The following is a 26,862-nucleotide window of genomic DNA, read 5'->3' on the forward strand; positions in this document are numbered from 1 at the left end:
GCCTGTCCACCTCCCCACCCATCTGGCTGATGGAGTCTGTGGCCTTGGGACCCAGCAAGGGAGCTAGACACCGGGGCTTTTCCGCAGGGTCCCCCTGGTTCAAATCTCCAGCCTGCTCAAAGGCAGTGAGGTGGCATCCACATCCCCCCCTCCTTAACCAGGGGCAGCAATTTAGTCTCGGGGTTCCCTGCGGAACTGGGCCCCCGGGGTCTATCCCCACTCACCCTGGGGAGGTCCCCTAGGCCTCTCCGCTCCCCCACCGCCAGTTCATGCTGCTGCTGCTTCTGCAGCTCTTTCTCGGGCTCTCGCTGTCTCTCACAGTCCTCTTGCTCTCTCGGACTCAGCTCCAATCCCGTCTGTCTCCGATCCCCGGATGGGGAACCCGATCATGAAGACCCCCGTCTGGTCGGGGACAGGAGTCTTGGCGATGCGTGGCTCCCACTCCAGCTGCTCCCAGATCCTGCTATAGCCCCATTTGGGGTCAGGAATCTGTCCCTTAGAGCGGTCATCCTCCTCCAGCTGCACGATTAACTGTGCCTTGGTGAACTTTCCAATGCTCAACCCTCTCTTTCTGCACAGGGTTACAATGTCCTTCTTAAGGAGATGGTGACAGGCCGTCACTCTGCTCTTCCCAAGTTGTTGTGGACTCACAGGCCTGTGTGTTCTCAGCTCCCCACAGTTTCCAGGGAGAACCCCTAGTGTGCCAGCCCTTCTTGAGGTCACCACCTCTTTGCCAGGGTCGAGCTGCAGACTCCTCCACCCCTGGGACCGCTCGCTGCAGTCCCCCGGGGGACCCTGTTACTGCAAAAGTCCTTTTCTCTGGTCACACAATCCTAGGGGTTAACCGCCCCCTGAAACCGTCTCTCTCTGAATCTTCAGCACGCCTAGTCCCCATCAATCCCTCTTTGTTTTACTGCTCCCCAGTCACTTACTGCAGGAAGCACCGTCCACGGGGTGCAGTAGATCCCACCGCTGCCACCAGTTGTCACGGAGTGCCCGGGCGATGCTCTGGAACTGCTCCCCATGAAGCCAGTCAGGACTCTGGGGCAGTCGCCTTCCGGTGAGCAGCCTGTCTCCAGGGCACAAAGCTCACACAGCTTCCACCTTCCTGGGTCTGACCTCGGAGCATTCAGCATCCTCTGCCCCTCCGTGCGCTTCCCACAGCGAGTCCGCTTAGGCGGGGCTCCTGGGGAAGCCAGAGGGTCCTGCACCCCAACTTCGCAGTCAGACGGGACTCTCAGCCAGCCAGTAAAACAGAGGTTTATTAGACGACAGGAACATGGTCTAAAACAGAGCTTGCAGGTGCAGAGAACCGGACCCCTCAGCTGGGTCCATTTTGGAGCGCAGTGAGCCAGACAACCACGTCTGCACTTCACTCCATGTCCTAGCCAGCCCCAAAGGGAAACTCCCTCCAGCCCCTCCTCCTCTGGGCTTTGTTCCTTTCCCGGGCCAGGAGGTCACCTGATTCCTTTGTTCTCCAACCCTTTAGCTCTCACCTTGCAGGGGGGAAGGGCCCAGGCCATCAGTTGCCAGGAAACAGGGTGTCGGCCATCCTCTGTGTCCAGACCCCTGCACACACCTGCCCTCTAGGGCTCTGCAGTGATCATACACCCTTACCCCACCCCCTAGAGACTTAAGAACTGCATAGGGGAAACTGAGGCACCCCCACAATATTCGGAGGAAACATTAAGAACAGTCCCACTTCGTCACAGGGGTCCCCGGGGGCAGTCAGGGAGCAGGGGGCAGTTGGATGGGGTATGGGAGTCCCAGGGGACTGTCAGGGGGCGGGGGTGTGGATAGGGGTTGGGGCAGTCAGGGGACAGGAAGCAGGGGGAGTTGGATACTGGGTGGGGTCCTAGGGGGCAGTTAGGGGCTGCGGTGTGGATAGAAGTCGGGGCAGTCAGGGGACAAGGAGAAGGGGGGTTGGATAGGGGGTGGAGTCTTGAGGGGGCAGTTAGGAGTGGGGGTGTGAATGGGGTCAGGGCAATCGGGATAGGGAGCAGGGAAGGTTGGAGGGGGCAGAGGTTCGGGGGGGGGGCGGTCAGGGGACAGGGAACGGGGGGGATGGATAGGCATGGGAGTCCCGGGGGGGCCTGTCTGGGGGCGAGGGTGTGGACAGGGTTCGGGGCAGTCATGGGACAGGGAGCAGGGGGGGTTGGATAGGGGGTGGAGTCCTGGGAGGCGGTTAGGGGCGGGGGTCTCAGGAGGGGGCAGTCAGGGGACAAGGAGCAGGGGTGTTGGATGGATCAGGGATTCTTAGGGGGGCGGGAAGTGGGAGGGGGCAGATGGGGGCAGGGGCAAGACTGTTTGGTGCGGCACAGCCTTCCCTACCTGGCCCTACATACAGTTTCGCAATGCCTATGTGGCCCTCGGGCCAAAAAGTTTGCCCACCCCTGCTCTTAGTACTAGTTCTTTAACTAGTGGTCAAATACCTTTCCCAGGAAGAGCAGCTGTCTGGAATGCAGTACAATAGATTGGCTTTGGGCATGTCCAGACCTGTGCAGTCACCACATCCAACTTTTCCACACATAGAACAAAATAAAATTCATAATTTGACTCTGACACACTGCACTTTGTCACACAGTCCATCCGACTTTTATGTCTTGTTTCCTCCAAAAGACTCCTACTAGCCCAGCTCAACACCATGGCACTCTTGACCTCGTAATCTCTAACTTTCCTTCCACAGTTCCTAATCCTCTTTCATAGCTGCTTCCTCAAACTCAACATTCTCTTTGTGATCTTACTATAAGAAACATATTTCCATTAAACTTAAGATCACTCTTGGAAAGTATTGTTTAATACATTGGTTTAAATTGCATTGTCAAATGTCTTGCCTGTCTAATTAGACTTCCTCCCTTTCCTCCCTAGAATCTTTTTTTTTTCCCCTTAAATTTCTACCTGTTGATACCTACACTAAAATTTTCCATTATCTGAAAACATCTTGATTTTGAAGCTAAGTGTTCTGGCCAAAATAAGACCTAACCTGAAACTTTGTCAGATTTTAAAGATCTGTCTAAATTCAGCTCTCTCACACACAGTCACAAAAGCACACAGTGTCTCTCATTTTTGTACTCTTCTTCACTTTGTTCTGGTCACGAGGTCAAGTTGAAGTGCTGAAATACAGAAAGAAAAAAGGTGTTCTCGTATTTCTCCCTCACATTGAAGCAGAATCTCTAGCCAATGTGAGTGCTTATCCAAACCTTTTGAGATTCACATATTGCTAATCTTAATTATCTTAATTAGAATTTCTCTTTACAGTCATAAAGTGTTGCCACCATGCTGATAATTTGCAGACTCTAAGACCGTTCAGCTGGTGCCTCGAAAAACCGTGATCTGGCCTCCAAGTCCACTGCACCATTTGAAAATTTCAAGTGACTGTACATATATGCCTTTTACTTGAAAGTAAAATGTGATTTTAGCAGCCACTGCTGAAGTTGTGGGAAATCCATGCACTGATTACAACCATCTCAATGCACAGCTCAGTCTTACCATTCTATATCACCATTATGTTTGTAATCCAGGCTAAATTTCTTTTGTATCTTCACCAGAAGCTACCTTTATTGCATAATGTCAACACTGTCTCCAAAAGATCAATTATTCCAATCTCATCAGTCTTAACGATCTCTAACTTTATCTGCATTTTCATCCATTTTGCCACACCCATGTTCTCTCTTGTCTCCTGTCTAGATAACTGCAATTTCTTGCACTGTGTACAAACAGTAACCCTGCTTTCAATCAGTGTTCAAGCTTGTCTACACTACCTTAGTATCTGTTCACATTATTGGTGCATTTTCTCAAAGACCAAAATTAAAAATTTACCCACTAGTTTTTGGCTTCTCTCTCAGCCTCACTCCATCCATTCTCTCTGACATAGTCACTTCCTATATTGGTCAGCTAGAATCCTCCTTTGTCTTCCTCTCTCTTAGCTATATTGCTTATGCCCTATCTGATGCAATCCCTTTGTCAGCCCCGAATTACAGTCTCAGTGGTTTCAAGCAGTACCAAAAAAAAGAGAGAGAAAGTATCTCTTCTCTCTTGCGTGTGTTGCCCACTTTCAGTCTTCACTTCTCTCGTGTCTAATTTGTTTTTCTAGTCATGTAGTATCTTCTTTATTATATTTTTTGAAAAATTCTGCATTTTTAACTGACTGAAACATTTTGTGAAGATGGTATAATAGCTGCTATACAAAAATAAATTGAGTTGGTAAATTGAATATTTATCTGTTGTATTTAGATTGATTTATGGAAAGTAAAGAATAGGGTTTTTTGTTTCCTCACATTCAATATGATCGAATTAAATATTATCACGTGCATTGAATGAGTATTCAAATCTTGAACAGAGTCAACTATTACACGTGGAAATCAGCTGTTCCATAATGTGGAATCAAACAGACCTAATAACGTAGGGACTTGAAGCAATGGAACCTGTGTACGTGTTTTAATTTGTAATCTAAACAAAATGGGGTGGGGAACAGCTGCTATATGAATATGAATAAATAGATAAAATATGTTTTAGAACATTATTATTATTTTAAAGTCAAGGACTCAGGTTAGGAAGTGCCTGAATTAAGGTTGCCCATGCAAGGTTCCTCTCACCCTCCATCTCTTCCCCCTTGATGGTTCCTCATACCCTGAATTCAAATCAGGTAGTTTACTCCTCTTTGCTGCTTGTGCCCAACAGAGGAAGCACTGGGAGCACAAGAGAGACAGTCTCGCTGCGCTCAGTTTTGGCACTTAGCACCACAGTGTCCCCAGCCCCTGGGAGGGGCAATTGCTCACCCCCTGTATCCCTGGGATGATATGTTAATGCACTCTGTGAGATGTTGCATGTGCAGTCTGGTCAGCATGTAGGAGCTGCAAGGGGATGGTGCATGCCCAGTGCAGATAGACTCTTCAGAGAATTTAGCTGCCAAACTCCAATGCACTTCTACTGAGCATATACAAATTTGGGTGAATTATTACAGCGCTGGCAAACGGTACATTCCTGATACCACAGCAACCATTCCCTGCTAAATTTCAAGTCTCTGCTTCAAAATATGGAGGTGCTAGTGATTCTTAATGAAAAGGTTGTATGGATTTTTTTTAACGTGGGTCAAAACATTTTCCCCAACCTCATTCTCAGAAGCATCTGAATCTGCTACAGCTGAAACTTTCCATAAAAATTAAACCTGAGGTAAACATCTGGCATAGAAAATTTCAGCTCAAATGTTTTAAGTTTGGAAAAGTTATAAGCAACTGAAAAAACAGGGTCTTACAATGAAAAATGTCAGGCAAACTTAATTATACGCATCATTATCTGTGCCATTTATAATTATATATCTATACTTAAAACATGTCCTTTTTAATGACATAGGCAAGGAAATTACTTCAAAATTATTCTTTGTAAAATTAGTAAAATGGAAACAAAACATTACATAGCTACAGTTTTTGATATAACTAATATTTGGTAGGGCCAATTTACTTAAGGAATACATTAATATAGATTTATTATGTCTGTAATTACACCCAGCAATTGGCATATGTCCTTGTGTGTGTACATATGCACAATATACATAAAGATAGTGTGACTCGCAACAAATGGAGTTAGTATTTCTTGTTTTCTCAGTGAAGGTGATAAAAGTTCATTGTTAGTCTTTTGCCATTTTAAAAGAGTTAGGGCTTGATTCAGAAAAGCATTTGAGGTCCTGACTTCAGTGGGACTTACACATGTGCAAATGTGTAAGGGCCATTCCTGAGCATGGAAGCTCCTGAATCAGAGCCTTAGAAAGTAAGCATGTAGCAGTACATTTTATTCAGTAGTATTTTAAATTAGTAATTGTAAAAAACTAACAGGAGCTATATCAGGACAAAATCTTGAAGCTGTACTAACCAAATGTAAGCTACTGTCTAAGACTAAATGACTAAAAAAGCATGTAAAAGAAATGTACCTGTGCCAGCTAAAAATACTGTGCAGCTTTCATAAAATAACAAAAGGTAGGACAAAATGTAACACTAAAACCACTGAGAATCTCATTCCTGCAATCTGCACTGACAGGAATAGGCCTTAAGTCTCAGGGGGAGAGGAGAGTAAATCTGTTTATTTTAATAAGATTTCATTTTTAAAGATTGAAATGTATGTAATTTTGGTGTGAAAAGAGTAGCTGCAGATCTCAACAAAAAAAACCCCACCACCAGAGCATATATTCATCAGGAAAACTAATTAAATTTGAATGGATTAAAAAATTTAAAATATTACATAGTATTCTCTATTTTATTGAATTGTATATCAGTCTTTAAAAAAACTTGATTAATATTTTGAAAACATTTACCTCTTGATTTCTAAATGTATGGAAAAGTTTGGCTTTAGAAAGAAAATCAAGGAAACTTTAATTTTTCACTGAATAATTGGAAAACTTTTAAATTATAGCAAAGGAAGAAGCAAATTGTGCAGTGTGTGACAGCCCTGGAGACCTCCTAGATCAACTTTTTTGTACTACCTGTGGGCAGCATTACCATGGGATGTGCCTGGATATACAAGTTACACCTTTAAAACGAGCAGGTTGGCAGTGTCCTGACTGCAAAGTGTGCCAGAACTGCAAGTAAGTGAGAATGGGGCATGGTTTTACATACGCTCAGATTTTAAGAAGAAAATGTTACTAATAAAACTGTTCGTTTGTTCTAAAAAAGTAAAGATTGCAGACCAAAGTACATCTGCTTAGCACAGGGGTGGCCAACGTGTGGCTCTGGAGCCACATGCATCTCTTCAGAAGTTAATATGTGGCTCCTTGTGTAGGCACCGACTCCTATGTGCCGGGGAGTGCTCACTGATCAACCCAAGGCTCTGCCACAGGCCCTGCCCCCACTCCACCCCTTCACGCCCTGTCCCAAACCTGCCATGCCTTCGCTCTTCCCCCCAGAACCTCCTGCACACCATGAAACAGCTGATCGGGAGGGAGGGAGGGAAGAGGAGGTGCTGACTGGCAGAGCTGCCCATGGGGAGGAGGTGTTGGGAGCCGGCGGGGGTGGAGAGAGGGAGATGATGGGGGGGCTGCTGATGTATTACTGTGGCTCTTTGGCAATGTACATTGGTAAATTCTGGCTCCTTCTCAGGCTCAGGTTGGCCACCCCTGGCTTAGCACATAGTGCTAACTTAAATAATTGATCAAATCCCAAAGTTTCTGAATCTTCCTCAAAAAAGAGCTGAAATGGAACTCCTAGATATTAGGTACTTTACCACTGGCTGGAAGCGTTCTTTGTGCAAGACTGATCCTTCTACTTCAGAATACTTTGTAGAGGGAACAAACTGATGAGCCATTACTAAAACAGATTTGTTCCCCCCCCCCCCCCCCCCCCGGTCAGCTCTGCATATCTAATACACCTTGTATTTTTAAGTGCCCATTGAGAAAGAAAAAGAATATTGTTCTGTTTTATGGACGTCAACAAGGACAATCTGAGAGTGAATAACCACTTAATTGCTGCCTGATATGCCTGATACATAGGGCAAAATGCACCACCTCTAGTGCTGCACCATTTACCAAGAACAAGAAGTTCAAAGAAAGTTATGTTCTCTCACCACACACAGACTACAGTAGATATCAGCCGTCAAGGATTAGTATTGGAGCACATTCTAAAAAGTACACCCACGAGAAGACTTTCATTGTCTTATGGGAAGACATGTTAAAAAAAATCCTCTCCACAATGGCAAATGGAATAGGTAGTAAAATGTGATTATATACATGGTGTATTGTTTTGTTGAGGACAGGGTGACAGAATTAAGCAGGTGTCATGGGACAGGGTCTTATCCATTTTGCTATTCAGAGCAGCATTTGTGTCTTTCTCTCAAAATATCATGTCTCTCAGATAACGAAGTAGCATCTAATACGCAGTATGACATTTTGCTGATGACTTCTGAGTGTGAGCCTGCAGTTTAACTATGCTTCTTCATCAAAACCAAACCTCAGTAGTACACTCAGTTGCTACGTTTATTTATTAGAACTTAAAAATACACAAAATATATTTGATATTTAAAAATACTGGACAGATCCTCAGCTTGTTCTTTTCTCAATGGGGAATTTTTTTTTAAATGCCTATTTTTATGGACACGCATGCGCGCGCGTGCACACACACACACACAAAATACCTGTCAATTGTCACTGAAGGCTGTAGAGCTATGATGATTACACCAACTGAAGATCTGCCCGACTATGTAATCTGTAAGATAATTGGATTTGGAATCTTCTCCCTTAACAGTTATTTTTACTCATTTGCATGCATATAGGTTTGTCATCATAGACTTATTGGCAGGCTGAGTTGTGGGTAACTATTCCTTTTTTGAAAAAATATCATTGAATCATTTGTTTTGAGAAGAAGGTAAAATTACATAGGCTTTCCAGACACACACAAGGCGGAATGTTTCAAATTTTGAGCTGATTCACCTGGATGGAATTCTATCTAAATATGTTAATTCTAGTCAGATGTTCCTTGAACTTTCAAACATAGGTGTCAAAAGCTAGGTCTTAAATCCATGTATAGACATCTAAATAAAAACGGCTTGTTTCCAGAAGTCATGGGAGTTGAAAGTGTACAGCCATTTTGAAAACAAGACCACTTATAGTTTCTTTAATATGGATTTAAGAGCCTGTCTTTAGGCACCTACGTTTGAAAATTGTGTCCGTATGTTGCTATTGTGATGTAAAGAGAGTTCTGTGCCCAATTATCCCAGGTTTGTTCTTAGAATACTTTCTAAAGAGAGTTTTTTCAGTATGGCCTGTTTTAAAAGACTTCAAGTGTCTCCATTGACATATTTCGTAGGCATTCTGGGGAAGACAACAAGATGCTGGTGTGTGATACATGTGACAAAGGGTACCATACTTTTTGTCTGCAACCAGTTATGGACTCTGTACCAACAAATGGCTGGAAATGCAAAGTAAGTTGAATATGTTTTTAAAACTATTCATTACCTGTGTGAGGCCAAACCTCGATATCGTTGCTCATTGCTGAATATTACCTTACTCCATATTTATTGCTATTGAAACCAGAGTGATTATTTGTGGAGTAAGGTTGTTTGAAGTGAGTAAAAGTATCTGAATTCATCCCCTGGCTAGTGAAAATAGTATTTTGGTGTTGTGTTTTTTTTTTTAAATCAATATAGATGTGCATATGGGTGTAACATAAAGACAACAGTCTAGCTTTTTTAATCCCAGAGAATTTCATACATGTGATACTGAATGGTGTAAATTATTTTGGAGATGTTTTCTAGTGAAGATAAATATGGAGGCTAGCTAAAAAGATGCTGTTTGTTTTGCTTGAAGCTCTTTTTCACAAAGACTTCTCACATAATCTTTTTTATTCAATTCTTTACCCTAGTATTGCATGATTTATTATTTTATTCATCTTTTGAGTTGAGAATTTGTTGCCTCTGAGCCAGATGCTTCTACTACTGGAAAGGATCTCTGTCAGCTAGTCAGCTTGCTGGATGCCTAAAGCTTATTTACTTGTTGATTTTAAATTAATAAAATGGCAGCCAGACAGGAACCAGCATATTCATAAAATTATATTGTATCTTTAAAAATAAACTTCTGTAGATAAGATGTTCCCAATTTATGTAAAACCTGCATGAGAAATCTTTATTCTAATCATATTTAGTTTTTTATATAGTGCTTTTTCTTTGTGCCGCATTTTGAACACAAGTTTAATGGTGATAATATACATGTAGGGCAAATACTGTAGGCATTGTATGTACAGTAAAAGCTGTGCTATCCAGCATTTTACCAACCGGAAAGTTCTAGAAACCAGCACTTCTGATCTTCATTGAAAATCCAGTTTATAGACTGGTTGGCGTGTGGCCAGTAGGCTCCCTACCTGTCTCCGCATGGCTCCCCGGAAGTGGAGATATGTCCCTGCTGCTCCTAGGTGGAGGAACGGCCACAAGAGGGTTGGAGTGTGGGAGGAGGTGCTGGGTGCAGGCTCTAGGAGGGAGTTTGGATGCGGGAGGGGGCTCAGGACAGGGGATTGGAGTGCAGGAGGCATTTTGGGGTGCCAGATCCGGGCAGTGCTCACCTCAGGCGGCTCCCTGCAAGTGGCGACATGTCCCTGCTGCTCCCAGGCAGAGGTGCTGCCTCCACAGCTCCCATTGGCTATGGTTCCCAGTCAATGGGAGCTGCAGAGCCAGCACTCGGAGTGGGGCAAGGCATAGGCAGTGCGCAGAACCACCTAGCTGTGCTCCCGCCTAGGAGCAGCAGGGACATGTTGCCGCTTGCAGGTTGCTGCCCAAGGTGAGCGCTGCCCGGATCCAGCACCCCACCCCCCTCCTGCACTCTAACCCTGAGTCCCCTCTTGCACCCAAACTCTCTCCCTCTTAGTTGACCAGAATTTTTGACTTTCCAGCACTCCCCCCATTTCCCCAGCCTGCCGGTTAACAAAGCTATTACTGTATATTGACCTACATTTTACAGCTTGGAAAATTTAGGTATAAAGCTGAAATAAGTTGCCCAAGTCCACACACCAATCACTGCAGACCTGAGATTAGAACTAGAGTTTCTGATTTCCAGTCTTGTGTTCATTCCTCTAGATTATGCTGCCAAACAGAATGCGGCTGTTCATTAGTGGTACAGTGAGCAACAGTCACTTTACTGCACCAATATCAATCATGTTCGATCTTTGGTATTCCACCAACTGCATGGTGTAGATATAATTTTTGGGGGGATAGAACAGTGTCACAGGCTCAGTGGCTTCAGCTTTATCTATAGCAGTCTGCCCCTCCCCAGTGTAGCCACATTCTTAGGAGGAAGAGACTGTAAGGAAAAGACCATTTGATGACAGCCTGTCACAAATAAATTGTTTTGGTTAAAAACGTTCTGAGTATTTTAGTGTCTCATGCTCTTGATTTTTTTTTTCGTGGCCTCATTTTGTAAAATTGGCTTTCTACTATACTGATGCTTTGATTATAATCTCTTGCCTGATATAAAAAAAGATTTGATATGTTATGGACAATTTTTGGAACCTGATCTGTGATATGTACTTATCGCATTTCCTTGTGACCTAAAGTAGCTTGGGTATCCAGTTGTGAAATGTAGGCTTGAAGTTACACTATTAGAATTGTGTAAAATGTCAATAAGGTGTTAAGCATATATTTTTTAAAATGTATATAATGTTACTGCTGCAAAACAAACTAAAGGTTCATTACTCTAGGCCAGGTTGGTCTCTTTGATACAAAACAAAATAAAATCTCGGGAGGAATGTGGGGGGAAGAACAGCCCATTATTTCCCTTTTGGAGCTTTCCTCAGATCATTTCTTCTTGGGAAGAGTGTGGGACTGCCCTTCAAGTGGAACAGGAAGTGAGTTTAGGCCCCAAACCTTACCAATCTTTGGGCATCTGCTGGGGTCAGAGTCTTCTGTGAGGGGGCCTTGTGTTACCTCATGGCCTTCAAGCCTCTTGGTGCTCTTCCCATCTTCCTATTAGTGGTGCCATTCTGACAGGCTTCCCTATTTGACTCCTGCCCCTGGAATAACCTTAAACAGTGCCAGGAGTGGCTCCATCTTGAGCATCCTCTTGCAGCAGGCCATGGCACAGCCATTGTGCTTGCCTCAGTTTTCTTCCTTCTGAGTCCCGAGTATCTCTATGCCAGGCTCTCCAGCCTCAGTAATATCACTCCTCAGGACTGGTTTAGTACATAAACATTGTGCAAATAATTGCCAACAAAAATTCCAACACATAGTCCATTTATCATATACAGTGCCTATAGTCCTTAAAATGCCAGGACATCCAGTCCCTTGACACCCTACGTACTACACCTTCAGTGTTTTCTGCAAAACCTAGGCAACTTGTCAGTCCTCTTCTTTCCTTCTCCCAGCTGGCATGCAACCCTGCTCTTCCCAGCAGGAGCCCCCACAGCCACTTTGCTGGGAGATCATTCTCACCAGGAGAGCACCCCTCAGTCCTCTGCCCCTCTAACTATTCACCTGGGTCCAACTCTCCAGCTTGGGCACAGTAGCGAATATGCCCCTCCACTACTCCTGTGCTTTCAGCCCTCTCCAGACCTTGGCTTTCACTTTCCAGTTTAGGCAACTCACTCAGCTGCTCTCTGGCCTTCAGTGCTCTCCGGCCCTGGCATTCTGGCTTTGGGTTGTTGTCCAGCAAACCCTCTTGTTGCTTTCCTGCCTTCAGCATTCTCCAGGAACCTCCTACAGCTTCCTTCAGGGACCTCTTCTGGTCTCTGGAAGGTCTCATCTACCCCTTTTTGTGACTGACTGAGGCTGCTCTGACTCAGAGTCTCTCTCTGATTCTCTCTGATCCTTTATAGCCTTTGGTATTGCCCTGCCAAACTGGGAGCACCTGTTCTGGCACAGCTGCTTCATTTACAGGGGACAGCCACCCAAGACAAAAGGTGTGTGCACATTGGTGCATGTGGTGTTCCAGAACATCAAGGGTGCCCTTCTCAGAAACAGTTAATAATAAATGTTCAAGCTATATTAACATCTGTATGGAGATTCTCTTCAAAGTTCTCTAAGTTTAGTGAGGTAATGGCATGCTTCTTCACAGCAGTCTGCCTCCCCAAACACAAATCATGGACCTTACAAAAAGTCCTTCAGAGTGCCTCTAGAAGAGAAAGGAAGGCTAGCATGGAGGCACCTAATCCTAATGCATCCCTTCCTCCCCCCTCTCCCCCATACACTTCGTATGGGAAGGGGGAGGTCTGCATGCTGAGGGATGCCCCTGGGCACCAACCCCCAGAGGTTGTGTCCCTGTCTTTATAACATTCCCTTTGTATCAAGATAATATGCATAGTTTTTTTTAAGGTGAGAAGGGACCATAATGATCATCTAGTCTGATCACCTGCATAGAACACAGGCCAGAAATCCCAACCTAGTGATCTCTGGAGGCATTCTGCCATCAGGTTGTGGTGTGGCACCGTAGCTGCTCGGTGGAGACTATTTCAGTTCAGTTCCTTCAGAGTGCCTCTAGAAGAGAAAGGAAGGCTAGCATGGAGGCAGCTGATCCTAATGCATACCCCCAGACACTTCATGTGGGAAGGGGGAGATCTGCATGCTTCAGTTCAGTCGCTGAATCAGCCCATATAGGTACTTAAGCAGCTCCTTGTGTAGGAGATGTGAAGGGGGGTGATCCATAGAGAGATCCATATGGATTCCCTGCATCTGGTCATGTCTGTCTCCATACATTGCTCTTGAAGGGGCTTGTGCAACACTCCAGTCTGTGCCGTGAAGTAGTTGCTTCCTGCCCCGTATGCCTCCCTTTGTCCTGACACTCCTTGTTCAGTAAAATAACACCAATTCAACTGCACAAGGCCCTCTTTCACCGTGGAGGAAGAGACTGAATTTATCCCATTGTTGTCATCATAAATGGCAATAATTTGTTAATACATTTTCTGGCATTGTATACTACACAGAAAATGAGCAGTAATTGAATAGTTATGAGTGCTGTTAAAAGGTGATAACCATTCGTTCTGAAGTTATAAATGTAAAAATTGTAATATGGACTGAAGATAGTTAGTATACGATTTTATTTGGTGACCTTTGTGAAATGAGTTGAGGCCTAATTCAGTTCTCATTATACAGGTGTCAGAATCACAAAAGCACCACCACAGGTTGTACTAATTGATCTTCTTGTTAGTAGCCTGAAGACATTTTGAATGGGATTAGAGACTGAAGTATCCACTCACCAGAAAGGTTGTGTCCCTTTCAAGTGAGAGTGCAGTGCAAGGAAATTTTTCCTGCTTTTGCCAGGCTTTACATGTTCTGTGGGTAGAAAACTTCCAGAGTCAGAGTGGTTAATCTTGTATCATTTACTAGCATTTGCCAAAAAAAGGATTTTAAAAATGCCCCTTTAATGATGGTGTAGCATCATAATTAACAAACTAAGTCCCTGTTTTTTATGGTCCCCAGAACTGCAGAGTGTGTGCCGAGTGTGGCACACGAACCAGTTGTCAGTGGCACCACAACTGTCTAGTGTGTGATAGTTGTTACCAACAGCAAGACAACCTACCTTGTCCTTTTTGTGAAAAATCATGCCACCCAGACTTGCAGAAAGACTTGTTGCATTGTCATATGTGCAAAAGGTAAGAAGCTGAATTTACTACAACTCCTTAAATGATTTTAATGTATTTGGCAGCCTGTCTGAAATTAGTGCATCCATCTCCCTTCATTTAATTGGCAAGGGTCATCATAAAACATTGCCGTAGTTGTCAATAAATAGTTCCCTTTGTTTGTAATTTCAGCAAATGAGTAAATGGGCATGGTCAGTAAACTGTCCTCTCTCCTCCTAGAGACTGGGGCATAACAAAGAAACTTGCCCTGCAGTTAGTCATGTTACATTTATTCTGTGGGTAAACTGAAGACTAGAGCTGACCAGGGCTGTCAAAGTGATAACATTTGTGAGCACTAGCTTTAAATTCTTTCTATTATAAATTTTCATTTCATGAAGATACCAGAAACAGAATTATTTGTACTTGTCTTCTTTTGCAAAGCCTCTATATCCAGTTATACCCATGCTGTTCGCTCAGTAATGGGGGGGATGAAAGAGGCAGGAAATCTTTAAATCGATATGCATTTAGAACAATATTGTGGTTACATAGTTGGCTTTAAGCAAAGTTTAGACTGATATTTAAATTTGTTCTCTCCTTGATGTATTGAAAGCTTTTTTTATTTCTTCCCTCCCCCAAAGTAGTAGTAGTTCTAAGTTGGAAAAAGAATCTCATTCTCTAGGCCTTACTGTCTAAATAAGTCAAAGTACATTTAGTCATAATTTATAATTGCACCCTTTAGGCATTGGTTTACACTTTTGTGGTGTGTGTGCATTCGTGTGCTTGTGCATGCTCTGAGAATTGGAATGAAGAGAGAGAGAGACAGAGATTGATTCTTAGTAAGACATTTTATAATTGAATGAGAATTAATTATAATTAATGTAACTTTAATAATCTATCCAGGTGGATTCATATAGAATGTGACAGATCTCCAGGTAATGAATTGGATTCACAGTTAAAAGATTACATCTGTACTCTCTGTAAACAACTAGAAGAAGTGGATCAGACACAGCCATGTGATCTAATGCAGACTTCTGGACTGATTCCTGAATCTGTCAGTGTGACAGGTAAAATTTTCTCTCTCAAAGTGTGAGAGTATCAAACAGTTAGTTATGGTAAAGCTGTATTTAATTAAATCATTAAACAGCATTCAATGAAATGTATTTTGCCATTGTAAGGGTCTAATTAAAAAAAAAATATTTAGACAGGCGACAGTCCCTGCCTCAAAGATCTTACAGTCTAATTAGACAAGACAGACCAAAGATGAGAGGGGAAACAGAAAGATGTGAATTGTTTTGTCCAAGCTTATACAGTAGGTCATCAACAGAGCTGGGAGTAGAACCCAAGTCATGGTCTGGTGCTCTGTCCACTAGACCTGCTACCTTGTGAAATTGTAATGGGGAAAAAAAAAGTTGAATACACGTGGGTATTTCACACCACATTGTCTTGTGGATTGCACTTCTTCTCATGCATGCTTTGTCTAACGGGAGAAATAAGATTGGTGTTTAAGCTTGGAGGCAGAGGCTAGAAATTTTACAAAAAACACCACCTTCATTAGGAGCAGGCACTAGTGAAGTCTTGCACTGCTTTGACAGCATCAGCCAATCTGGCCCTTTGTGAGTTCTTGCCATCCATGTATTGTGAGCTTCTTTTAGAAGAAATAGGGAAACCAACTGCAAGGTATCTATATCCCAGGGAGCCAATTATTCCTTCATTGGTGATGAAGAAAATGTTGAACTACCAGAAAAGTCAAGTATAATTCTCCTATGTGTGCAGGCTAATCCTTTGTGTAAACAAGCATCTTTGATGCTGGCTCTGTCCATGTGTATACACCCTTGATGAGTAGCAGGGGATAATGAAAAATTGTTCTTGGAGAGGGACAGTGACAGTAGGTAAATATAAATAAATGAATGGCAGAGGTTAGGAATGAACATGTACAACAGGTTAGCAAAAGGTCACTTCAATCTTGAAAAGGCTACTCATGGTTATTGAACTTTCAAATAGTGTGTTTAGGGCATTTAGGGAGAAGTTTGAGCTAACACACAAAACTAATCCTAAAAACCTTCCAACCTTAAAATGAAGACACTGCTGAATAAATTGAAGCTTTTATTTGAATGCTTAAAATTGAAAATACTACTTTGGTTATGTTTTTTTAGCCAGATGAAACACTGAGTAATGTATCCTTTTCCTCAAAGGAAAAGTTAGGTTGTCATCCCAACTACTAGTGAAAATCTGAAGCTATTAAAGGAGGGTAGTCATGTAGCATTTTACACCCAAGAGATTACTTCTGTACATTAAACCCAGATTTGGAACCAATCTAAATGATCATTTCCTCAAATTGAAATTAAAATATCACTTTAATGTTGGTATAGTCTCTGAGAGGGCTATTTAGGTGCTAAAAGTAGCATCACCTAATAGTTTCTGGCTTTTTGAACTTTCAGGAGGCTTTCCTGAACAAAAAGCAACAGTCGTGATTTTTTGCACTAATGCTGTCTGAGGATCAGTTATTTAGGAGCTAGAGTTATTAGTATATACTTTACATTTTCCCTGTCCCCTACTTCGCCTGCTGCATTTTAATGAATTTTATTAGGTATAAAGGCTTTTAGGGGAAAAGAAAGTAGACTTCTGGTAGGCGTGCACCATAATGAGGACTTCAGTCCAACACCGCTCATTGAGTTAATATGCTTTCTCCATGCAACTTCCTCCAGCTGAAATGGGATCCTTGTATATGAAAGAAGGCCTATGCCTCAAGTGGAAAATTTAGCCTCCACTGGCTAAATTTGCTGTGTCAGGAAAGTAGGTTGAAAGGGCAATGTTCTGAACACTGATAGACTCTAGAGCCTCTTCACTATGTCATAAGTCTACAGTGTTCATGTATTATTTATTTGTATAAATATTTTCAGCCATAATTCTTCAAGTTATTTATAGGATTTGGGACCTTATGGCTTGATTCTCATTTACGCCATAGCTCTTTTATATGGCTCTGGCAGTGTAAAGGGATTTTAAAGTGAGTGTAAATTATGTTTACAAAATTACACTTACACTCATTTTACAGCCCCTTTTCACTGTCAGAATGGTGTAGCACTAATGAGAATTAGGCCCTTAGGGTTTGTCTATATTTGAAAGTTAATTGGGATTAAAGTAGGCTGTGAATTTAAAGTGCAATATAGATTCCTGAATACTTCCACATGTGGACACTCTTGTTCTGGAATAAGAGTGCCTTACACCTGTTAAAATTAATCCATTTAGGCCTGGTCTGCACTTAAAATTTAAACTGTTACAGCTATGTCGGTCATGGTTGTGAAAAACCACACCCCCATCAACATAGCTATGCTGACAAAAACCATAGTATTGACACAACTATGCCAACAGAGAGGGCTTCTGTCAATGTAGCTAACATCATTCAGAAAGGTGGTGTTCCTACGTCTGCAGAAAAACTCCTTCTGTTGGTGAATGCTGTGTCTGCATTCGGGGACTATGCTGGCATAGCTATGCTGGCATGGGCTCTGAGTATAGATGTAGCATTAGGGTAGATTAAGTTAAACAGGGCCAAGACACTCTTATTCCAGAATAAGTATCCATACATGGAGTTATTCAATACATTGAGTTATTCCATACATGGAGATATAGCTATTCCTGAATAACTCCATGTTTAGACAAGCTCTTTAGGAAATGCTGTATATTCTACCTAACCTTCTAGTTGTCCTGATTTGCCTTATCTCAGATCACATAATTAAATACCATGTTGTTAAACAAAAAGGTCAAGCAATGACAGCAACCACAGATGCCAAAGTAATACAATAAACGCTATGTCAAAATTGATAAATGCTTTGCTTTTCCTTAAGCTTGTACAAATGAAATGGAAATTGGAGGTGATGCAGAAGACGTGGCATTTCAGGAAAAAAGAGTTACTGATGACGGTCCTGGTCAAGAATCAACAGTTGGATGTGTTGCAAATGGTAAGAATGAGAGGTTCACAGCCAGACAAAATATATCACGAAGTGCTCATGGAGTTACATAAACACTAACAGGAAGATTCCCCTGCCTTTTGAAGAGTCAAATGAATTGTATAGATTCCATCACCAGAACTCTTCAGTGGCTGTACTAACTATATTTTGTTATTTGAAAGATTATTTTCATTAAGACAAGGATAAAATTATAAAATGTGTCTGCAGAACATTTATATGGGGAAAAAAATGTTAAATGTTTACTGGGAGTGGATATTCCCTGACATAGAAGCTAACCAAACTGGGCATGTTTATATATTTGTGGAGTATAGAGAAAAATATTTTATTATTTGTTGCCATATAATTTCAATTGCAAAACTTTCTGTATGAGTCTGCAAAGGATTGGGGCCTGTCATATAGCCCCCTCTTCCAGTTGGACCCAGGCTTGTTCTTGTTGAGCCAGTGCCCTTCTCCAGGGAATTCTGCCTGGAACCTTCTCACAGAGTCTGAGGAACATAATTTCCAGCAGGGACAGCTGCTGCTGTTTCTTTTCTTTTAAGTCTCCTCAACAAAACAAGATCAAAACCTCCCCAGGTCTGTCCCTCATCCCCATAAGTTCTTCAACCCAGAAGTTCCTGGCTCTTGCCTCAGAGCCTTTGTGATAATAGGACTTCCCACCGTCTCCCTTCTGTCCGTTTTGTTTCTGAGAGCAGTTCCTCACAGATGTAGCTTCAGCCTCTGGCAGGTATCATAGTTCTCCCTTTCTATTTCCTGGTCCTCCTTTTATGGAGAACAGCCTGCTAAGCTACACAGGTCTTCTCCCAGGTGCATCAGGTGGGCCTAATTAGCCAGCTGCTGGCCTCTGACCCCAGAGGAATGGTATCCCTTATGCTTTCACAGAGTCTCATCTGTTAGCAATAGCACACAACAGGATGAGTGGCTGAATTTTCCCTTGTGTGTTTTGGGCCACATACCCAAGAGGTGAGTGCTTCCAGCATGCTTGCTACGTGGATTTAATCATACAACCATATATGACCTACTGTAATAATTTTATCTTTTTTCCAAATGCAAGTGGATTTTTAAAATAGATGTTCTACCCTTATAAAAAGAAGCTCATGGCAAAAATACAAGCCATTTTTCCCCCCCGCTTTAAATTCAGTTCCCTTGATTTTCCTTATTGCAATCACCTTTCCATTTTGTCTGACTCTGGATGGACCACCCTTCAAAAATTGCCATTGACACTGCTTACTGGAATCTACCCACTCTGTTTAAAGCACTTTGAGAAGTAACATACGTATTTATTTATTTGGCTTTGGGGTCAGCGGAACGAAGGGTGCTGTTGATTAACATGAGACCCTTCTTCCTGTTGGCTGAATGTGCAACTCCTTCAGAACTTCCTGCCCTTGTCAGCTAGAAGACTGAGAACTTGAGTATCTCATATGGAAATGTAGAACACTAGCAAATGAGCCACCAAGTCCAAAGTCCTATAGCTTTGTACACTTTTTCCTAAGTTCAAGAGGCAACTCATCTTTTATTGGACATCTGTTTACTGCCTGGAAGAGTGAACCACAAAAGACCTTATCGTGTTTATTTTCAAAACAGGGCAGCAGGAGAAATTCTTACAAAAACATTTTGTATTCTGAATACAATATGTAGTTTCTCCAGAATAAGATGTTTTCCACATATTTGCTGCTCTTTGAATAATGGCGTATGTTGCTGCACACAACTTGAGAACTGACAGAAATTTGGGTTTTGAGAAATTACAGTGTGTGCCCTAACACAAAAGGACATGTCTACACTAAGGGGACTACGCTGGCATTGCTACAGTGCCGTAGCTATGCCAGCGTAACCCCATAGTGCAGCATACACCAACAGAAGGGGTTTTTCCATTGGTGTAGGAACACCACCTACCTGAGTGATAGTAGCTAGAGTGGCAAGCATTCACTGTCAACTTTGCTTCATCTACACTGTGGGTCAGGTAGCATAGCTACATCCCTCATGGGTTTGGATTTTTCACACTGCAGAGTGACATAGCTACGTCAGCTTAACTTTTAACTGTAAACCAGGTCAAGGATTAAGTATCAAGTTCATACCCTTAAGTTTGTACAATAGCTATGCACCTGTTGGTGGTTCCATTTTTATGTATTTTTTGTAGCACTTTAGGGCATCTGACACCTTTAGTGTCTTATAATAAGGCTGTAACTGTTGGTTAGTGGATGGAGTTATTTGTTTGTTTCCTAAGACATAGGAAAGAAAAGTCGTTTAAGGCATTACAAAGCATTAGCCAAAACATAGGATGGCTTCTAATCAGAAAGACTGTTGTCTTCAATATTAGGTGTTTGATCATCCATTAATTCAGAAGTATTCAAAGCCTAAACCATCAGGCTCTCTGTATGTGACATTTTGTTCCAGCATTCTTGGGTAGACTAGCTGAATTTTCTTCATTGAGTAATGTAATCAATGAACTTGTCAAATTATTTATTTGAAAAATCATCGAATCAGAGAAGTGTAGGACTGGAAGGGACCTCAATATGTCATCTAGTCCGGTCCTCTGCACTCAAGGCAGGACTAAGTAATAACTAGACCACTCCTGAAAGGTGTTGGTCTAACCTGTTCTTAAAAACCTTCCATGAAGGAGATTCCACAACCTCCCTAGACAATTTGTTCCAGTGCTTAACCACCCTGACAGTTAGGAAGCTTTTCCTAATGTCCCCTCTTAACCTTCCTTACTGCAATTTAAGACCACTGCTACTTGTCCTAAACTCAGAGGTTAATGAGAAATTTTTTTCACCCTTCTCCTTGCAACAACCTTTTATGTACTTGAAAACTATTATCATGTACCCCCTCAGTCTTCTCTTCTCCAGACTAAACAACCAATTTTTTCAATCTTACCTCATAGGTAAGGCTACAATTTAGTCACAGGTATTTTTAGTAAAAGTCATGGACAGGTCACAGGCAATAACCAAAAAGTCACATCCAGTGACCTGTCCATGACTTTTACTAAAAATACCCCTAACTAAACCTTAGGTGCTGACGGAGGGGGTGTGCTCCAGCGGATGCTCCTGGGGGTGGGGTGCAGCTGGGGGCCTTGCTGTCACTGCTGCTTCTGGGGGTGGGCAGCCCAGGGCCCCACTGCTGCTCCGGGGAGGGGAGGCAGCCCGGAGCCCTGCTGATGCCACCACCACACTTCCAGGCAGAGGCGGCCTGGGGTCCTGCCACTGCTCCTCCAGGTGAGGGCGACCTGGGGTGCCACTGCTGCTCCCGGACCGCTGCTCTGAGGTAGTGCCTGGGGCCAGTTGCCTGGGGCCGTCGGAGCAGCAGCCAGTGCGGCTGGCCCTAGGGCCGCCCCAGCTGCTTAGGCTGTCCTGGGATCAGCTGCAGAATTCATGGAGGTCATGGAATCTGTGACTTCACTGACCTCCATGAAAGACTCGCAGCCTTTCTCATAGGTCATGTTTTCTAGGCCTTTAGTCATATTTGTTGCTCTCCTCTGGACTTTCTTCAGTTTATCCACATCTTTCCTGAAATGTGGCATCCAGAACTGGACACAATACTCAAGTTGAGGCCTGATCAGCATGGAGTAGAGTGGAAGAATTACTTCTTGTGTCTTGCTTACAGTACTCCTGCTAATACATCGCAGAATGATGTTTGCTTTTTTTGCAACATGTTATACTGTTGACTCACATTTAGCTTGTGACCCCCAGATCCTTTCCACAGTACTCCTTCGTAGGCAGACATTTCCCATTTTGTATGTGTGCAATTGATTGTTCCTTCCTCAGTGGAGTACTTTTCATTTGTCCTTATTGAATTTCCTTCTATTTACTTCAGACCATTTCTCCGGTTTGTCCAGATCATTTTGAATTTTAATCCTATCCTCCAAAGCACTTGCAAACCCGCCCAGCTTTGTATCATCTTTTTGGGATGTATAAGTAGGGGCATAGCGAGCAGATCGAGGGACGTGATCGTTCCCCTCTATTCGACATTGGTGAGGCCTCATCTGGAGTACTGTGTCCAGTTTTGGGCCCCACACTACAAGAAGGATGTGGATAAATTGGAGAGAGTCCAGCGAAGGGCAACAAAAATGATTAGGGGTCTGGAACACATGACTTATGAGGAGAGGCTGAGGGAACTGGGATTGTTTAGTCTGCAGAAGAGAAGAATGAGGGGGGATTTGATAGCTACTTTCAACTACCTGAGAGGTGGTTCCAGAGAGGATGGTTCTAGACTATTCTCAGTGGTAGAAGAGGACAGGACAAGGAGTAATGGTCTCAAGTTGCAGTGGGGGAGGTTTAGGTTGGATATTAGGAAAAACTTTTTCACCAAGAGGGTGGTGAAACACTGGAATGTGTTACCTAGGGAGGTGGTAGAATCTCCTTCCTTAGAAGTTTTTAAGGTCAGGCTTGACAAAGCCCTGGCTGGGATGATTTAATTGGGGATTGGTCCTGCTTTGAGCAGGGGGTTGGACTAGATGACCTCCTGAGGTCCCTTCCAACCCTGATATTCTATGATTCTATGATCTGCAACTTTGTACTTGTACTCTCCATGCCATAAATAATTTATGAAGACATTGAACAGAATTGGACTCAGGACCGATCCCTGTGGGACCCTACTCGATATGCCCTTCTAGCTGGACTGTGAACCGCTGATAACTACTCTCTGGGAACAGTTTTCCAAACAGCTATGCATGCATCTTAGTAGCTCCATCTAGGTTTTATCTCCTATTTGTTTATGAAGAGGTCATAAGGGACAGTATCAAAAGCTTTATTAAAGTCAAGATATACCACATCCACCACTTCCCCCATCCACAAGGCTTGTTACCCTGTCAAAGAAAGCTATTAGTTTGGTTTGACATGATTTGTTCTTCACAAATCTACGTTAACTGTTACTTACTACCTTATTATCTTCTAGGTGTTTGAAAATTAATTGCTTGAATGTTTGCGCCATTGTCTTTCCAGGAACTGAAGTTAAACTGACTGGTCTCTAATTCCCTGGGTGGTCCTTATTCCCCTTTTTATAGATTGGAACTATATATGGTCTCTTCCAGTCTTCTGGAATCATTCCTGTCTTCCATGAGTTTTTGAAGATAATCGCTAAAGGCTCAGATATCTTCTCAGTCAGCTCCTTGAGTATTCTAGGATGTATTTCATCAGGCCCCGCTGACTTGAAGACACCTAACTTGTAATATTTAGCTTGTTCTTTCCATATTTTAGTCTCAGCTAAATGATAGATTCAAAGGAGCTAAGAGACTATTGGTTGGCTTTTAAACCAGTGGGACCTGAAGAGTTGTATCCAAGATCCTGAAACAAATAGCAAAATATATAGCTGATGATTTGAATTCACTGGTAAGGTCACAGGAAGCACAAGAGGAATGCACAAAGTGTTTTCAAAGCATAAATATATTGAACTGTTTGGATAAATAACAGTTAGGTAACCTATTAAAATAAACAATACAGGAAATATTTAGATGACAATTGTAGGAAGACTCATAGATTTGTGGGGAAGGAAGATATTTGTGGTGGTTTGTTTTTAAAGAAAAGCCAGACCAAAAATATGTTTGTTCTATCATTAAATAAAATTGTAATTGTTGTGGATAAAGTGAATTGACTGAACCATTTTTGTTATTGGTCTAAATGACCTAATGTAAAAGTTTGGAAGATTTTTGATAATATGAACACAAAACTGTTTAATTAACCAGAAGTGGAGAGAAACAGTCAGAGCATAATCAAAACCAGTTGATGTGTCAAGTGAGCTGCTTTTGGTCTTAGTGCTATTTAATAGCTTCACAGATTATCTGGAAGATTAAATAATCAAATTTGATGGTGATACCAATTTAAGAAGGATTGCAAACATAATAGAAGATCAAGTGAAACTGCAGTAGGACCTTGAGAATTTAGAAAATTGGGCAAATTCCATTGGGATGATATTCAACTTATATGGAGATAATACCAATGATGCCACATGGGAGAAAGCTGGTTTGAGGCAAGGAATCCCACTGGTGGCAATACATTACAAACATGAGCATTTAATGTGATGCTATTGCAAAAACAAGAAAATTATGTTGTTTTGGCTGACTTTATAAAAGAAAAAGGTTTTAATTCTTCAGAAATTTATGGCTCAGGCTCACGCATACGCTTGACAAGAAAAGTTTTCTTCTTGCCACCTTTACATTCCATAACTTGAAATCACACTTTCATCCTGATCCTAAGTGACGAGCTCTGGGGAGCTTTGTTGGTTGTATACGGTTGGGAGCGTTTTTGTACAGCTGGGCAGTTTACACTATCTGAGATTGTTTAATTTGTGGATACTTTGTTTTTTAAGATTTTTATGGAGAACATTGTGTGGTTATGAATCTGTCAAAAGTGTTTTTCAGAGGGAAAACTGTACTTTCTAAGGAATTACCCACTGGAAGAAATTAGTTGTGGTCAGTTTTTTGAAAATATATGCTATTCTGATTTATTATCTGAGTGATTTGTGCTGCACTGGGTCTTTGTTTAAATTCTGAAGCTTCGTATTAAATCCATGTTGTTAATCCACTTACTGAATATTGAAATCTAAAAAGCTTATGGCAGTGAATATTGTGATATTTTGAACATGAATATTGTGATATTTTGAACATACTTTTCACTTTACATAGCTCAAAGCTAACACATTACTTTAACTACATTATAAATGGTTTCTCCCCTTCCCTCGTATTCGTTAGGAAGATGGACCTTCTGTACTACTTCTGTACATGTTTAGATTTAAGCACCACAGCCACACTGAAGCACAAAAAGATTTTATATACGTAAAAGATTTTATAGAGAGAGTAAATACCCTATTAAACAGTCATTTACTTTTTCTGGCTTTAACTTTTCCATCATTGCCCATTACTGGATCATTTGTATGTGTATAAGCAAACGCTTTTTATTTTTCTAGGTTGTATTTTGAGTTTTGTGGCTTAGATACATAAAACATTTGGTATGGTTTGATGTCATGAAATATATTAAACATTTTACTGTAATCCTGACAGCATTTATGATGTCAGAAACACTATCTGGCAGCATGGTGACATGTTCTGGGCGAATAATGGCATCCCAGCTAAGGGGAAAGGATTTAGAATGGCCTCCCCTTCGGTGTGCAGGAGCCAGTGGGTTTCTGCTGCACCACTTAGACCAGCCAATCACCTAGAATACTCCCCCTTCCCAGCTACTTCCTCCCAAATCCAGGAGGGAAGATGAGCTCCCATGAGGAGGGGTAGGGGAAGATGGAGGTAGACCCCTAAAGAAGCTACACAGCCCTGTTTTCCCAGTTTATTGGGGGCTTAGAAAGGATAATATTTGGCTATTGTATGGTGTTAACTTTTTTATATCACTTCTCTTTTTACCTTAACATAGTTGATTGGTAGTAATAGCAATTTAATATATTTATTCATATTTGTAATGTGTCCATCGCTATAGCATTTAGTTATAATACATAGATTTCAATATACATCTGCAGCCTTTCAGGAGAAATAGTCCACTTCCCATCATCTCACATACTAATATTTATTATTTTAAAGTATCTTGTCTGTGGGATTAAGTAGTTTGATCCAGGAGCACATTGCTGCTGCACCTGTTCCTCCAGAATCTCAAGACTTGGTCAAACCTGATCTCTGGGTGGGAGCAAGTTTCACAGTGAAAAATCTTCCACAACGGCTAGTCTACACTAGAAAGGATTTGGGAGCATAGCTCATAACAGCAAATGAGGTTTTTTTTGTCAGTATAGTTTATGCCAGATCATGAAATGAAATAAGCTGCACCAGCAAAAGGACTCTGTTTGCCAGTATGACTGTATCTACCCAAGGCTTTTGCTTGGCATACTTATGTCTGTTGATGTGATTTTTTTTTCACACCTGTAACAGACGTAGCCATGTGGTTAAAACTATGTCATCCAGGCCTAAGAACAACCTGTTTGCTTGCACTGTCATATTTAAACCTAGATTCCATCTGCAGTATTGTTCCTCTAGAAGATAAATGTATGTTTTAATGATGAAATATCGCCCACTTTTCATTTTTAAAATATAAACCTTTTTTACTATTGATGCTTTCGTATGAATCTCTAACTATATGCTCTCGCTTAGTTACAGACATATCACAGGATGAAAAGACTGTTGAACTGGAAGCAGGAGTTTCTGATCAATTTGATACAACTAAAATGGAAACCTCTCCTAAAAGGACACCAGCATCTGATGACAGTCAAATGAAGCACATGATAGAAGTGACAGAAAGCATTCAAGCTGTAATACAGCCGGAGTCAAACAAACAAGCAGAAGACCAACAACTGTCACAAGATGCTGAGGTATCAGAAGTATCCACAGAGGAATCTCAGCCTCCCCTTTCAGCACCTGAGGCCACAACTACACCACCAGAAACTTTAGGGTCTGTGAATAAAGAGGAGACTTCTTTTAAGATAGAAGAACAATTGGAGACAGCAAGAGTGCAAGAAGATGTAGAAAAGAAAGAAACCCATGAAAGCTCTGAAACACCAACTTTTCTGTTGAAAGTGGAAACCACTCCTTCAAATGAAAGTTGTGCAAAGAACAGTTCACTATTAGGAGACAAACCTATAAAGTCACCGACTGAGACATATTCTTCATTTTCATCATCAGTTGATATAAAGAAGAGAAGTGTGTGTTCCTCGCCAGTAGTTTCATTAGACTTGCATTCTGCACATGACATGCTGCACAGTCAGACTCCACCACGGAGTTCCTCTGCTGGAAATGTTCTCCCAACAACTTATATATCTGTCACTCCAAAAATTGGCATGGGAAAGCCAGCTATCACCAAACGAAAGTTTTCTCCTGGGAGACCCAGATCAAGACAGGTGAGCATATTGTTTTAGTTTTGAAGCTGGTAGACAAATCATTGTTAACTTTCAAT

General features: G+C 42.0%; 1 protein-coding gene across 2 annotated transcripts in view; it reads left to right on the forward strand.

Moving 5' to 3' along the window:
- Nucleotides 1-26,862, forward strand: part of KMT2C (lysine methyltransferase 2C) — a 328,020-nt gene that overhangs the window by 183,452 nt on the left and 117,706 nt on the right. For both annotated transcript variants that reach the window (XM_074946303.1, XM_074946304.1), the window contains exons 8-13: nt 6,406-6,577; nt 8,790-8,904; nt 13,882-14,054; nt 14,922-15,085; nt 17,864-17,977; nt 26,064-26,806. In XM_074946303.1, the coding sequence (XP_074802404.1) occupies nt 6,406-6,577; nt 8,790-8,904; nt 13,882-14,054; nt 14,922-15,085; nt 17,864-17,977; nt 26,064-26,806 (1,481 nt within the window). The remainder of the gene's footprint in view (nt 1-6,405; nt 6,578-8,789; nt 8,905-13,881; nt 14,055-14,921; nt 15,086-17,863; nt 17,978-26,063; nt 26,807-26,862) is intronic.

The sequence above is a fragment of the Natator depressus genome, chromosome 2 (assembly GCF_965152275.1).
Source record: "Natator depressus isolate rNatDep1 chromosome 2, rNatDep2.hap1, whole genome shotgun sequence".
NCBI classification, from domain to species: domain Eukaryota; kingdom Metazoa; phylum Chordata; order Testudines; family Cheloniidae; genus Natator; species Natator depressus.